This window comes from Micropterus salmoides, unplaced genomic scaffold (genome assembly GCF_014851395.1).
Source record: "Micropterus salmoides isolate LMB-PRFRI ecotype aquatic unplaced genomic scaffold, ASM1485139v1 Ms_hic_scaffold_10, whole genome shotgun sequence".
Classification (NCBI taxonomy): Eukaryota; Metazoa; Chordata; class Actinopteri; order Centrarchiformes; family Centrarchidae; genus Micropterus; species Micropterus salmoides.
Window position 1 is genome coordinate 29231714 of NW_024040041.1, and position 13090 is coordinate 29244803.

Below are 13090 nucleotides of genomic sequence, written 5' to 3' on the forward strand. Positions count from 1 at the left end.
TCCAGAAGAGCAGATGAAGCAACAAAGACACAAATATAACATCAGGGCTGTTAAATGGAAGCAGGAGTGTCATATTGCAGCAACATCCCTCTTGTGTTCCCCCTGTGAATGTGAGGCAGGACATTTTAGAAGGTGAATAACAAAATGAAAAACAAACAAAGAAAAAGATGAATTTGTCCAAAATGCTACATGATTTCCTCCATTCTGAGGGTTAATTATACTTCACAGAGTTTATTGATCTCATGTACAGCGGACAAAACTACAACTTGCAGATAATTGCTCCAGGGTACTTTGGAATCAATACTGTGCCAACATATCAGGCTGTATTGGAAAGTCTCTGTGTGGGTGATTGCTTGTTACATCAATCTGGCTATAACAGAGAGCCATTTCCTAGTCGCTGCCCTGCCCTGCTCTTTGAGTGGAAAGAGTCCCAGCAAACTGAGGCAGATATTTTGCTCTGATTGTCCAGTCCTGGGAAATTTCAGGCATTTTAAACAAAAGGCGACACCTAAGCTGTTGGTAGAAGTTTTTTGAAATGAGGCATCAGCCTGAGTGGTTTGGGTTCTATGGATATCCACTGGGGACCAGAAGGCAAGCTTCTCGCACTGGATGCAACATCAGAACTGGCCGCCTGCGATGGTAGATGATGGTAAGGGGATTGTTGTCATAGGGTTTACTTAAAGAGGTGGGGAGAGCATAGGAGGGTGGGTAGATGGTTGTTCAGTGGGAATCTGTAGCAAAGCATTTTGCTGGTTTCTCCGGTTGGGCGCTAGCGCTTCTCCTGAAGATTTCTGGGTGTTTTTTGATGGTTAAGATATTTTAAAGGTAGGTGTTGTTTACTACTACTTATTTACTTCTCATTTGCCCGCTTTAAACTTCAATTGAAAAATATGTTAGAGGTAGAGGCTTAAGGAAAATTTACATATGCAGCCCTGACTTTATTAGCAAAAATAGGTTCTTCCATAATGCTGACAATTAATAATAGCATGAATGCAAATTTTGTAATGATTGTGTCCCATTAGCATCAGGATGATTAAAGTTTAGATTAAACAGTGGCTTCCTGCTCACAGTTATCTGCTTTTTGGGGACGAACATCACCCATATTGTAATTTTTGTGGAACGTTCGGATTTTACTATGAAACCCATTAGACCTAACTTAATTAGATAGACCTCAGAGAGACGTGACTTCCCTCACAGACTGATTCATATTCCGCATTATTTCTACAGAGTCATCCAGGAGGCCATGCCAGACAGCCCAGAGAATATCCCCCTGGGAGAGTGCACCCTCTCCCAGTCCAGGGACCAGCTGACGCCCCCGAGCCGCACAGAGAGCACCGTGTTCAGCCTGTCCCGCAGCGAGACCCTATGGACCACAGAGATCCCTCGCAGCAAGTGTGAAGTCTTCTGGTTCCCCATACACCTCATGTCCACCGGGGGAACCTTCCTGGCATGCGGCATTATCATCAGCGGCCTGTACTTCGCTGGCCACTGCAGGAAGATCACCACCATCCTGGGACCGGCACTGCTGTCCATTGGGCTGATGGTTTTTGTGGTGGGTGTGGTCCTCATCCCCATCACCAAGGAGAACAGGAAGCAGTCAAATATGAAGAAGCCCCCCAGTTACTACAGGCCTCCGGTGTTCAATCTGTGATCACACGGGTGTTGACATTTTGTCACAAACTTCATGTTTGAAAGTGAGAAACTTGGATTGATATGATCCTTTCAGCATGGGAGCCTCTGTGGAAGCTAATTATTTACAGACTCTGCTTGGTGACATTTATGTTGATTTTTCTGATTTCCCAGGATTGACTACACTAAACACGTATTTCAGTCTCAAGTGTGCATGACAACATTTGCATCTATAACCATGGCTGTCGAAAAGAAGGTGAGAGCACAAGGACAACAATGTGCTGTATAAAATGCAATTATTCACACACAGTTTAGCAAGGTTACTACAATAGGAAACTGTCCTTATGAATATTCATGAGGGAAAAGTGGACAAGGGGGATTTCCTAATGCTGTGTGGTACAGTATATGCCAATTCATGAATAATTAAAAGTTGTGAGAGCTTATAATTTTCACATCCCAGTTTACTGTGTTGTGGTGTTTCCACTGAAATACTTATTGTGGAACTGAGTCACTGAAGGACACTTTGAATCTAAATGCATTCACCCTCAAATGTATGTAAAGGGAAACAATTTGAATACTGTGACCTGAAAGCACATTTTCATAGGATTTAAATATTATGAGGCAGGACATTTTAATTAACCCCTTCAGATCCAGAGTCCATCACAGTGGACATAAAATATTCAGTCTCAGCCATCGGAAAAGCTCTTAGAATTAGACTTTGGACTAGCTAGCAGGTAGATTGTATTTAAAGCAGCTATAATCAATATGGAATGGATAGCATGGCTAATTGTTTTTAAAATTTGAATACGCTTTATTGGCATGAATGTTAAAGTTAACTAACTAACTGTTGTTCAATAATTACAGTATGCTTACACAAGGAAACAAAATAATCACAATTACGATCACTGTTGTATTTTAAAAGGATTTCCCACAGTGACAAACCCACAGAGAATCATCACCTGCTCGGCTCTACAGAGCCTGAAGCATCTTTCAGTTGTAAATTATGTTTTTTTTAACAAGGAATACAAATTTTTGATATCAAGTTAATATTGAGAATGTAATTTTGGTTATTGTAGGCCATATACAGTACACTACAGTACATCTGAGAATCCTCCAGATGAAATCCCTCAACCACTTGGCCCATGAGATGTTTGACCTGACGTGAGCATGATATGTGCTGTGGGTTTCAAGAAAGTCTGTTTAGAAGACATCAGAACCCTAACTGGCCTTTAAACATCTTAGAGCTGAGACGATTATTTGATTAGTTCATCTTATGCCACCTTTTAAGATGAAGCAAATCCAATGCACTTTTTGGCAAATCCAGCTGTCTGTTCTCTGTGTTCGTCCACAGCCCTAGCTCTGTAAAAGGTTAAAGATTTAAAGTGGCTCGGACCGAACCACACAACACTATTCCAGCCAACTGGCAACAGGTGGCGTTCGTGCTCTTGAACAAGACATGGGGTAGTGGGAGTGAGAGGGACGGTAAATCTGGCACATGCTAACGGCAATGGAGAAACATGTTCAACAAACAGTCAAAGAGGAGAAAGTCAGAAGACTGAACAGAGAGTGAAAAAAGAAGTTCAACGACCAGGAGCTTGCTCAGGCACCACATGTGCTAAATTAATACAGAGAGGATAAACACTGTCGAGGAGGCGCTTTAACATTGGAAAGGTAAAATTTCCCATTGCTATACGCGACGCTATATACAGTCAGAAAGCTCAATGTCCTGCGTAGCTGACCTTTTTGCCACAACACATGCCAATAGGTGCTCTCACTTCATTTTAACTACACTTAGCTGCATTTTACGACACATGAATTAACAGGACAAACTAATGGAGCACAGCTACACTTATTAATTAGCTAAATACACACTAATGACATTCATCTGAGACAAACATTAAACATTATCAAGTGAAATACATAAAGGAAAATTAACATAACTTATGAATACAAAATTATCCAAAAGATTAACCATATTTTCTAATTGGCTCTAACATTCCAGCCCCTAATTGTTCCTGTGGACCACAAAACAATTACTCTTTTACACGTTGCTGTTTCAAACAACGACCTACTGTGTTTTTGTGTGGAAGAACGGCCAAACCGCATAGAAAAAGTCACGATTTTGAATACACCCGTGTATGTGTAGACAGGACCTACCTCAGGCAATAGACGCTATGTCTTCTTGTTGTTGACATTTGAATTTGTCTAATTAGGCTTTGGAAATTGTAATGGGCTTTTTTTTTTCTTTTTTACTATTTTCTGGCCCAAATAATTAACCAAGAAAAATAGATTAATAATTAATGGAAATAATGATAGTTACAGCCTTAGAACAGTTATAAAATAAATTAATACTTAGTATTGAGAAATTTGCCAACAAGACAGTTTTTATTATAAAATAACAAAATGTAGGCTTAACAATACCTGCCTATGTGTGTGCACAAGGGCGTCACTTTGTGTTGAAAAGTGGTGGGGACACTGAACATCCTATTAGGGGTGAGGTAAAACTCTGAGTCCACGTGATAATGCACAATATTGGAATCAGTAGAACAAGACAAGAAGATACTCCAGTACTATTTAGAAGAAATATTCATTGGTGAAATCTTCGATTGGGGGTCTGGGGGTCCTCCCCCAAAAGATTTTGAGCATTAAACTCTTAATTTCCTGCATTCTAGCGATATTTTCAGGTGGCCATGACAAATCAGATTAGAAAAAATATTATCGTATATAATGCAGTAACCAGCAGCTTGTTTTTTTAGGCTAAGTGACTTTTTTTGGAAAAGGCAGATCTGTTTTTTCTATATTTAAATTGCATTCAGTGTTTTCTTATTTGCAAGTAAACCTTTCTCATAGAACTTTTATTTGTTATTCCACATTTCTTGTTGAAAGCTGTAGAAAGAAACAGATATGAAGGGGTTAATCTCCAATAGGCCTATCTGATGGTGCAAATAAACATCAATTAGCCTAACAAATTAGGAAGAGAACACACAGTAGCCCAGCAGGACAGGCCAGACTATGTAAAATAGTGGTGGTGCAATAAACACAGCCTACAATAAAGAATACTACAGTGTCTGTGCATCACCGTCATGGGCTGTAGGCCTACTATAACTCCGTGTCCCTGAAGATCAATTTGAATGTCAAATTATAGATTAAAACGTCATGAGCGCCTGGTGTCATTTACATCAAGGCATCCAGAACGCATCACTGTAGACTTGACTTTTGGACGGTTCGGTTTTCATAGGCTAAAGGACAACATATAGCCTAGGCCTAAAAGGAAACTGCCTATTCAAGACGACTATTTGTCTGTGTGTTTAAGTCATATTTACATTGAATAGCACTGGGGAAAACCCTTGTTTACCTTCACTTTAAGGTGGGGCGTTTCTCTACAGGTGCGCTGCCTCCGCTCAGGTACACAGGATGAGGCATCCTCCCGTTATACAAGCTGTAAGCAGCAGTATTGTTTCCACGATGGACCTGCTAAAGTGTTTAGGTGGGTGCGTGTATCTATTTTTGAGCGCAATCGTATTTGACGTTATTGGTCTGATTCTCCTTTTACTCGGAATATTCGCCAATCTGCGCATCGACGGCCGCTTTTATGGCGACTTCTTGATCTACTCCGGCTCACTGCTCATTTTCTTCAGCCTGGGCTGCTGGCTTATGTGGTACGTGGGGAACATCCCTGTATCGGAGGACGACGGCTTTAAGCAGACGAGCAGTATCGTGAAGCTGGCCAGGGCTTTATCCACGAAGTTAAGCCAGAAGCTCAAAGGGGAAGAACGTGTGAAATGTGTTGAGGATGAGGACTGCAGTCAGGTGGGGTCACCTCCACACAAAGCCAGCAGGGTGACGTGGGGCAGGTCAACAGCCTACCACAATGAGGGGTATGATGGCAGTCTGGACTCATCACTATGGAGAAAGAAAAAGGAGAAAAACAGGAGATCTAAATGAGCACCACCTGAATGGGTACCTTCATATAAAAATATTCTTTCTGTGGGTTGAGTGTGGGCATGTCTGCTTTGATAAATATCATTTCAACTAAATTTGCTGCAGCAGAGACTTTACTATTTAATGAAGGATGCTGAATATTATGGTTGTTGGCAGCGTTGGCAAAACTTAATGGCTGAAAGCAGATTCTCATATTACAGTGATGATGTCCACAGGCAGAGCTGTGGCCCGATTTTACAAAAAGGGCTACTGTGGTCCAAGTTCTCCCTCGAAAAGTTGGAACTGACACTAAAAAGTCTCTATGTTTTCATTTTCTGTGTCACTTTATTTTACAGGTGTGAAATTTCCTAACAATCCCGGAAATAAGGTGGTACTATTTAAAAGGAGTGTTCCCTTGGTGTACAATTAATCAATCCCAATAAATTGCTAGTGTGACCTAGAGTGTATTTTAGTCAGCTCACAGCAGGTCAGCTGAACACGCCATAAATGTGAAATTGGTCTACGGGAAAGAATACAATTTAACATTTAAGAATAATTTTCCATTAACAAAATACTAATGGATGAATTATAACTTGGTTTGAAATGAGGAAGTGACCAAATTATAGGCTACATAAATGTCCAAGACACTTCTAAGGAACTTATTTTGAAAATGTGGACTTTTTGTATTTTATTTTATTCATTGAGCTGTATTTTATGTACATTTTATTTCCAAACATTAAGTTCAAAACACTGTTTTTCAACTCTGCCAGGCAAGGCTGGATTACCAACCAGACTACCAAAAAGGGCAACTGCCAGATGCCCCAGACTCTTAGGGGGCCAAAGCATCCAAGTTCACCATGTGGCAATTAGTTTATGATAATTTAATTAATTTCCAAATCTGTTAATTAATATTGTATTCACCACTCAAGCACATTATAACCTAAAATGACAAGGACCTCAAGGCAACACTTAATTATTCTAATCTAATTTTGAGGCCAGGTCAAGGTTTCAAGTTAAAATCTAGTTCTGGGACCTTTATTATTTCTTTTTACATTGTGCTTACATGGTAAATTTTAAGAAATAAAGTTGTGCTTATAATTAACTCAAGCTCATTTTTAAATACTAACTCATGCACAGAGAATGGGAAAACATGGAAGCCAATATGGGCTAACAACTGGTTTTCAGCCCTGGACCCATTGGTAGGTTAGTCCAGCCCAGCTTTATTTATTTATTTGGTCAAAAGTGTATTGATGTATATTAAATATGCCAAATACTTGAATACAGATCAGTGTGTGATCAGTAGCAGTGGCCATGGTCCTGTTCATAAGCCTGCAATGCCAAAGCATGTAAACTGTAACTAAAGTTTGTCTTCTTAGAAAATCTTCTGTCGTGTCCATCCAACAAGAGGAAATGTTACTCCATTGATATTCTCCTATCCTTTCAGCTTAATATATCACTAATGCTTTAGTACATGTTCCAAATACATGTAACATATTTTATACACATTGCAGCTGCTACCACACAGAGTAAAGCCAAGTAATGTTTGCTCTTTGATTTGCTGTCAAAGCTACTTAAACACTGGTCAGACTGGTTTGTCTCTGTGGTGTGGTGTTGGTTAAACAAAAGTAAAATTCCTCAACAGAAGGTCATGTGTGCCTTAGGGCCCCATGTAACTGTATATATAAGATGCCTATTAACGTCTCTATTAATTACATGTTGGGAATAGTAGCCTCAGAGCCTGATCCATAGATTGGAGTTGCATCGTTTGCCAATGTCACAGTCCTGCCAGGGTATAATTTATAACAGGTGAAATGGCTTTTAATTCAAAGTTAGCCTGACTGAAAGCCTAAGGCACTCAAACTCCTGACAACATTACAGGAAATAAAACATATTTCGTCACTGCTGTGTACACCTGCCCACTTACGCAGGAGAGTAAGTTAAAGCTGCAGAGCAGTGACAAATAGTGGCAGCTTAACTGGTCAAACAAGGTTCTTAAAGAGAAGTTTCCATGATATGCATTTCCTCTATATGTGACAGTCACTTCACAATAGCTATCATTATTATCATTGTTGTAGTGATGCATGATGATGCCGTAGAATGTTAAATATTTAGGGAACGTTTGAATGTAGTGCGTCCACACTGCAGAGCTTCCCCCACACTAGGGTAAATGTATTTAATCTCTGAACTCAGTGTGAGTGAAGTCAAGGGGAAGCTTTGAACGACCTGATGAAAGATGCAACACACTGATGCAGCCCTGGATAACTTTGGATTCATTAGCTGGCTGATTATGAAATATATGTGCATAAATCTGTCACGCAGGTTACAGACAATGGGTTGATGTGTCACATTAATGACTGGAAAGGTACAAAACAAGTCGGCCCTACAGAGGAATGAAGATGGTCTGTGGGGCTTTCAGCTGTTGTTAATGAGCAGCACAACCTGTTGTTGTGGTTGGATACCAGACTTGCCAGGAAGTCTTGTGATATGATTGAAATGTAAGGTGTGCTGAGTGAAAAAGAATTATCTAGGAAATAGGAAAGCCCTTTTTGGAGAGAGTTGCTCTCACTCCTGTCAGACGTTCAGACGACATCCACCTCTCCTGTCTCACCCAGCGCGATCATGGCACAGAGGAGGGGCACCGTCGTCTTCTTGTCACTGGCTGTGATTTTGGACATCGTTGGCCTCATCCTCTTGCTCACTGGGATCATTGCACCTTTGAGTTTCTGGGACTTTTTTGTGTTTTCCGGACCTTTGCTGATCTTCCTCAGCCTGGCCTTCTGGATATTCTGGTACATGGGGACCTCACTGTGTCTGATGAGGAGCTCAATCTGATTAAACCTGACATACTGTGACTGCAGTATGAGTGAAGCTCGCCTTAGTCAGAGGTGTCGAAGCAACATGACGATGAGGAAGGAACCGGATGGTCTGATTGAAGCAGAAGCTTCATCAAAAATCATGACTTTGTGACACCTGGCTCTCTCTACTCCTTGAGGGTTTGCCTCAGTGAAGTATGGGTGATAAATCCAAATCCGGGCACGAGCAGGAACACATTTGACTAATCCCAGGAGATAAAAAAAACTCTATTCCACCCTTTGACTCCAGGGTGAAAACAACTTGTTGTGTTGCATGCAGTGATTCCTGGACTTTGTTGGAAAGGAAAATGTATTTCTCAGCACTTTTACTGGGACTTGTTTATCCCATTACTATCACATATATACACGAGTTGATATTTAGATTTCCAAATGTCCCTGCATGTTCATGTAACATGGAAAAGCTTTTGAAATTAGAAACTAAACATGCTTTTAAATGACTGTTGTTATGTTCTATGTGGGCTTGCGCTTCCATTAAAACTAGCCAAACAGGCAGTGTAGGTTTTTTGCTCAGGTTATTTTAGTAAGATCCACCCAGTGCAGAGCCCAACACAAAGAATTAACATCACTTCACACAGGCAAAACTACTCAGGTATGTAGAGAGACAAGAAACATGTTTGTTGGAGCCATAATGTTTTTTGTATTATTATCATCTAAAACACTGTCACCGTTCTGACATTGAACACGGGTAGAGCATTGATCTAGAAAGTGCTTATAGCTAAGTTCTATATGAGGTATGTCGTACAGGAGGCAAAGAGTTTTTGACCGTGTGTGTGGCAGCATATCGTGCTTCTGTGAATTTGCTGAATGGAAACATCATAGTGATTAAATATGAACATTGCTGGTACCTATGCTACATACAGTGTGCGGGAACATGTGTCAGAAACAAGTTTAACCTGTATTTGTTTTGTTAAAAGACACCACATTTATGTCAAAAACTTACCTCATTCCTAATTCTCCACCGCATGATCAATGTCAGAACTGTATATGCACACATATGGTGACAAAGTTTTAGAAAAGGATAACCAAAAACTATATTATGGATCCAATACACCGGTCCCTAATAGTTAATGGCAAGAAGAAATAAACAATTTAATACATATTTATATAATGCAGCCAATACATCCATGTGAAAGTAAATCAACAAAACCGTAAAAAAAACAAAAACTACATTAAGGCTCCAACAATGTTTCCTCACGAAGCAAAAAAGCTCCAGCACCTAATTACATGTGCCAAAGGGTTGTACCAATTAGCAGCTTTCCAAACGCTGTGCGGTCTGTGCTCCAATTTGTTCACCACAACAGCCAGCGAGGAGAATGAAACTAATACTTTGCTAAGCCCAATTCTTCCCTGCCTTAATCAGCACTCAAGGCACCATTAGCTCCCTCAGACTTGGAGAGTGTTATTAATGTGTCCATTTGGTTCCTGCCTCTGAGAGAGGAAATGGAGGAGAGGCGTAATGGGTCTCTCTCTCTCTCTGCAAAGAGATGGAAACTCTGGTGCTCAGCCCCCCCACTCCCACAGGACACCGCCTTCTCTTCTGTGCTGAAATCCCCAAATTGTCTTGATGGTATATGTTGTTATAATCTTAATCACAATAGCATCTACCAGGAAAAGGTGCAGATTATAAAAGGATCTACCTTGAGAGAAACTGAGCTTAAACATACATCCTGGTTGACTGTAACTCAACTCAAACAATGCAGCATGATGGAGCATAAACTCTTTTGTAGATAATGCTGAGCAAATATTAGGTTGTGAAACCCAATCATGTGGTTTGAGATGGCTTTGACTAATAGTTAATCCCCATTAGCTTTGCCACAGTGGTCACCACTCTTCCTGGACTGTCATGAAAGTGGGACTGACTGTCACCAGTGGACAAACAAATGCTTATCACAATTACAAAGAAAGTACAATAAGAAACAAATATTTCAAATGTCGTCAATTATAAAGGTTTTTCATAATTCAGATGTGGGTTTCTAAATGGCCTCATTAAATAGTCTTGATATGAATTATTACCTGAGATTGGTGGTATCAAAACGAATTGGTTACTTAAAGAAATCAATCTAATGTATATGAATGTATTCTTAGAGAAAGATTGGGTCCATTAGGTGGCTCATGTTCTGTAATCTGCACCCTACAAATGCTGTCATAAACAACCAGATACATGCTGTTATACTTCTGCTGTGGGCACATAAATTTGTCTTTTGGCAGGTGATGAAGTGATGATATCGTGTTCATGGTTGTGCTGTTTGTGAACACTACTTCAGCCTAAAAGCTCAAAATGGCTGAGTTCATGATGTCATCTTTGGAGGATTGTGAAGGTGCATGTCTCCCTCCAGTGGTTGAGTTGAAGTTAGAGGTTGATGTGACTTGCTTAACAAATGTTCCCTAAATAAAATTTAAAGCATATTATTCTACTTTATCTATGAATGACTGACTTTTGGCAGGTTTGTCTCTTCAAGAACTCAATCTGTGCACATTAAGAGTCATAGCATTGCCTTTTCAGAAGTATACAGTGACAAAGAAAGTATTCAGATCCTTTACTTAAGTAATACCACACTGTGCACATACTCTGGAAGTAAAAGTCCTGCATGAAAAGGTAAGGTATGTCAGTTTAATCAGAAAATTTACTAAATGTATGAAAAATAATCAAAAAACTTCCCCTGTGACTTTTATATTATATATATTGTTACTCATTGACTACATTAATGTAAAAGCAGGATTTTACTGCTGTATTTTTTTAGGTGGAGCTCATTACGGACTGCAACTAATGATTATTTTAATTATTGATTAAAGTGATGATTATTTTCTCCATTTATTGATTGATTGTTTGGTTTGTAAAGATTATGAAAATAGTGCGAATTCCTGTGACAATTACCCAGAGCCCAGTGACACCTTCACAGAGCTTGTTTTGTCCAAGCAACAATCCAAATCCTAAAGGAGAAGCTGGAAGTTTCATAAAAAATGATTTAAACAATCAAAATAGTTGCCAATAAATGTTCAATCAACTAAATGAATAATAGATTGATTGTTTTAGCTGTACTTGTATAAACTGTTGAGTAATTTAATTTATAACCAAACAGTTTATAAACTCTTCATGTTTCATGTGCAAAAACTTGAAAAGTAGTAACTAAAGCTGCCTACTTTTGCAATAAAGACAATTGTATGTATGAAAAAGCTTTAGAGTTGCAACAAACACTAATTTTAAATGTGGGTTTATCTGCCCATTACTTTCATTATTTAATAAATTAATTGCTAAATCTCTAAAATGTGAGAACAATCACTGCTTGAAAAAGCTTGAAGTAGACATTTATTCATGATAAATTATTCCAGAAGCTTTTTGTGTTTGTTCAAATTCTCCTCAGTTGCAGCCCTAAATGAGCTCCACCTAAACAAATACCGCAGCTGGCCTATTTGCCTTCTTTATCTATTTATCTATTTGTCGTCTACCTGACGACTTGCACGCACTCTGCCCGTGCGCTCACTGCGCATGAACATGAGTTTTTGGGGGAGTGGCTTTGGAGGGAGGACTTCGGTGAGGGGGTGGGATTTCGTAGGTTTGATACTTTGACGATCTAGCCGTCTCTTGTTAGTTCACAAATGTTGCCTTCCCTGGCTTTGAGACGTTGACTAACTATTAAAAACTTATTATTTCTGCTCTGTAAAGATTTCGTAACCTTAGTGGCACAAAGACGAATATTTTCTAAATTTGTATAAATATTTCCACAAAGAGGAACAGATTATTACTGTTTTACTGTGCATTTGCCTTGATGATGATACAAACCAAATTCCAGCATGTAGGGTTTTTTGGCCTTGGCTCTGTGGACATTTTTATGTATTCATGACTTTTTAAATTAATGTTTGCATAGCTAAGTCCAAAAATGTGAAACACATGTAACAGTGCAACAAATTCAAAAGTACTGAGTTTATATTTACAACTATAATACAATGCATTCAGTTTACAATTTTTATTAGGTTACTTTTTGCTTTGGAGACCCTTGAATTGATAAAATGTATTGTTTGAACTCTTTTGAAAAGGCAAAAAAGGCAAATAAGTTTCTTATCTGCAAATTTACATTTACAGATTTGGCCACATAATAAGAAGATTAATCAAATACACAGAAGTTTTTTCTCTGATTTCTCATTTTCCAGAAGACCAAACAATATATTCTTCCAAAGCAAAACAAAACATTGTTTTCAATATTTTTTTATAAAGAAAGGCACATACGTTTTTCCTGTGTCTACATGAACATAATGGTAAGACCATTATGCATGCGTTAATATCCATGCTGAATTCAACGAAAAACTGTTCATGCTTGAATTGACTGGTTGCACGCACACACTCCGCTCCCGCAGAGACTGTCCCTCGGTGTTTACAAACAAGTGGCCTACAGATGGCAGGGTCACTCACCCTGGTCTGCAGACACACCAGCCCAGGATTACAAACGTGAAGCCCCAGCAGGGTAATATGAAGTAGGTCTGTCTGTCTGTCAAGGCAACAAGATTTGTTTGCACAGATTACAGACTGTAACCAAAGAACTTAACGGTGCTCATTTTAAAGATAGCTAACCTCATCATTACAAAGTAACAAGATGCTGCAAAGGGGGCGACGTGCAAAACCAGACATGGATTCTGTAGTGGAGGAGGAAGACCACCATGCACCGTGGCTT

At 39.4% G+C, this 13090-nt stretch overlaps 2 protein-coding genes across 2 annotated transcripts; both read left to right on the forward strand.

The window, feature by feature from the left end:
- Positions 1-904: 904 nt before the first annotated feature.
- LOC119917392 (phosphoinositide-interacting protein-like) lies at positions 905-1778 on the forward strand. Its single transcript, XM_038737714.1, has one exon. The coding sequence runs from the start codon at positions 1244-1246 to the stop codon at positions 1649-1651; it is 408 nt and encodes a 135-aa protein (XP_038593642.1). The 5' UTR covers positions 905-1243; the 3' UTR covers positions 1652-1778.
- A 3052-nt stretch (positions 1779-4830) lies between these two features.
- LOC119894677 (transmembrane protein 238-like) lies at positions 4831-5666 on the forward strand. The gene has a single exon (XM_038707328.1). It carries the CDS (start codon positions 5044-5046, stop codon positions 5572-5574), a length of 531 nt encoding a protein of 176 aa, XP_038563256.1. The 5' UTR covers positions 4831-5043; the 3' UTR covers positions 5575-5666.
- Positions 5667-13090: the final 7424 nt, after the last annotated feature.

Bases quoted from the DNA above. Each gene is read 5' to 3' on its own strand.
- LOC119917392 (XM_038737714.1), top strand. From the start codon at position 1,244: ATGCCAGACAGCCCAGAGAATATCCCCCTGGGAGAGTGCACCCTCTCC.
- LOC119894677 (XM_038707328.1), top strand. From the start codon at position 5,044: ATGAGGCATCCTCCCGTTATACAAGCTGTAAGCAGCAGTATTGTTTCC.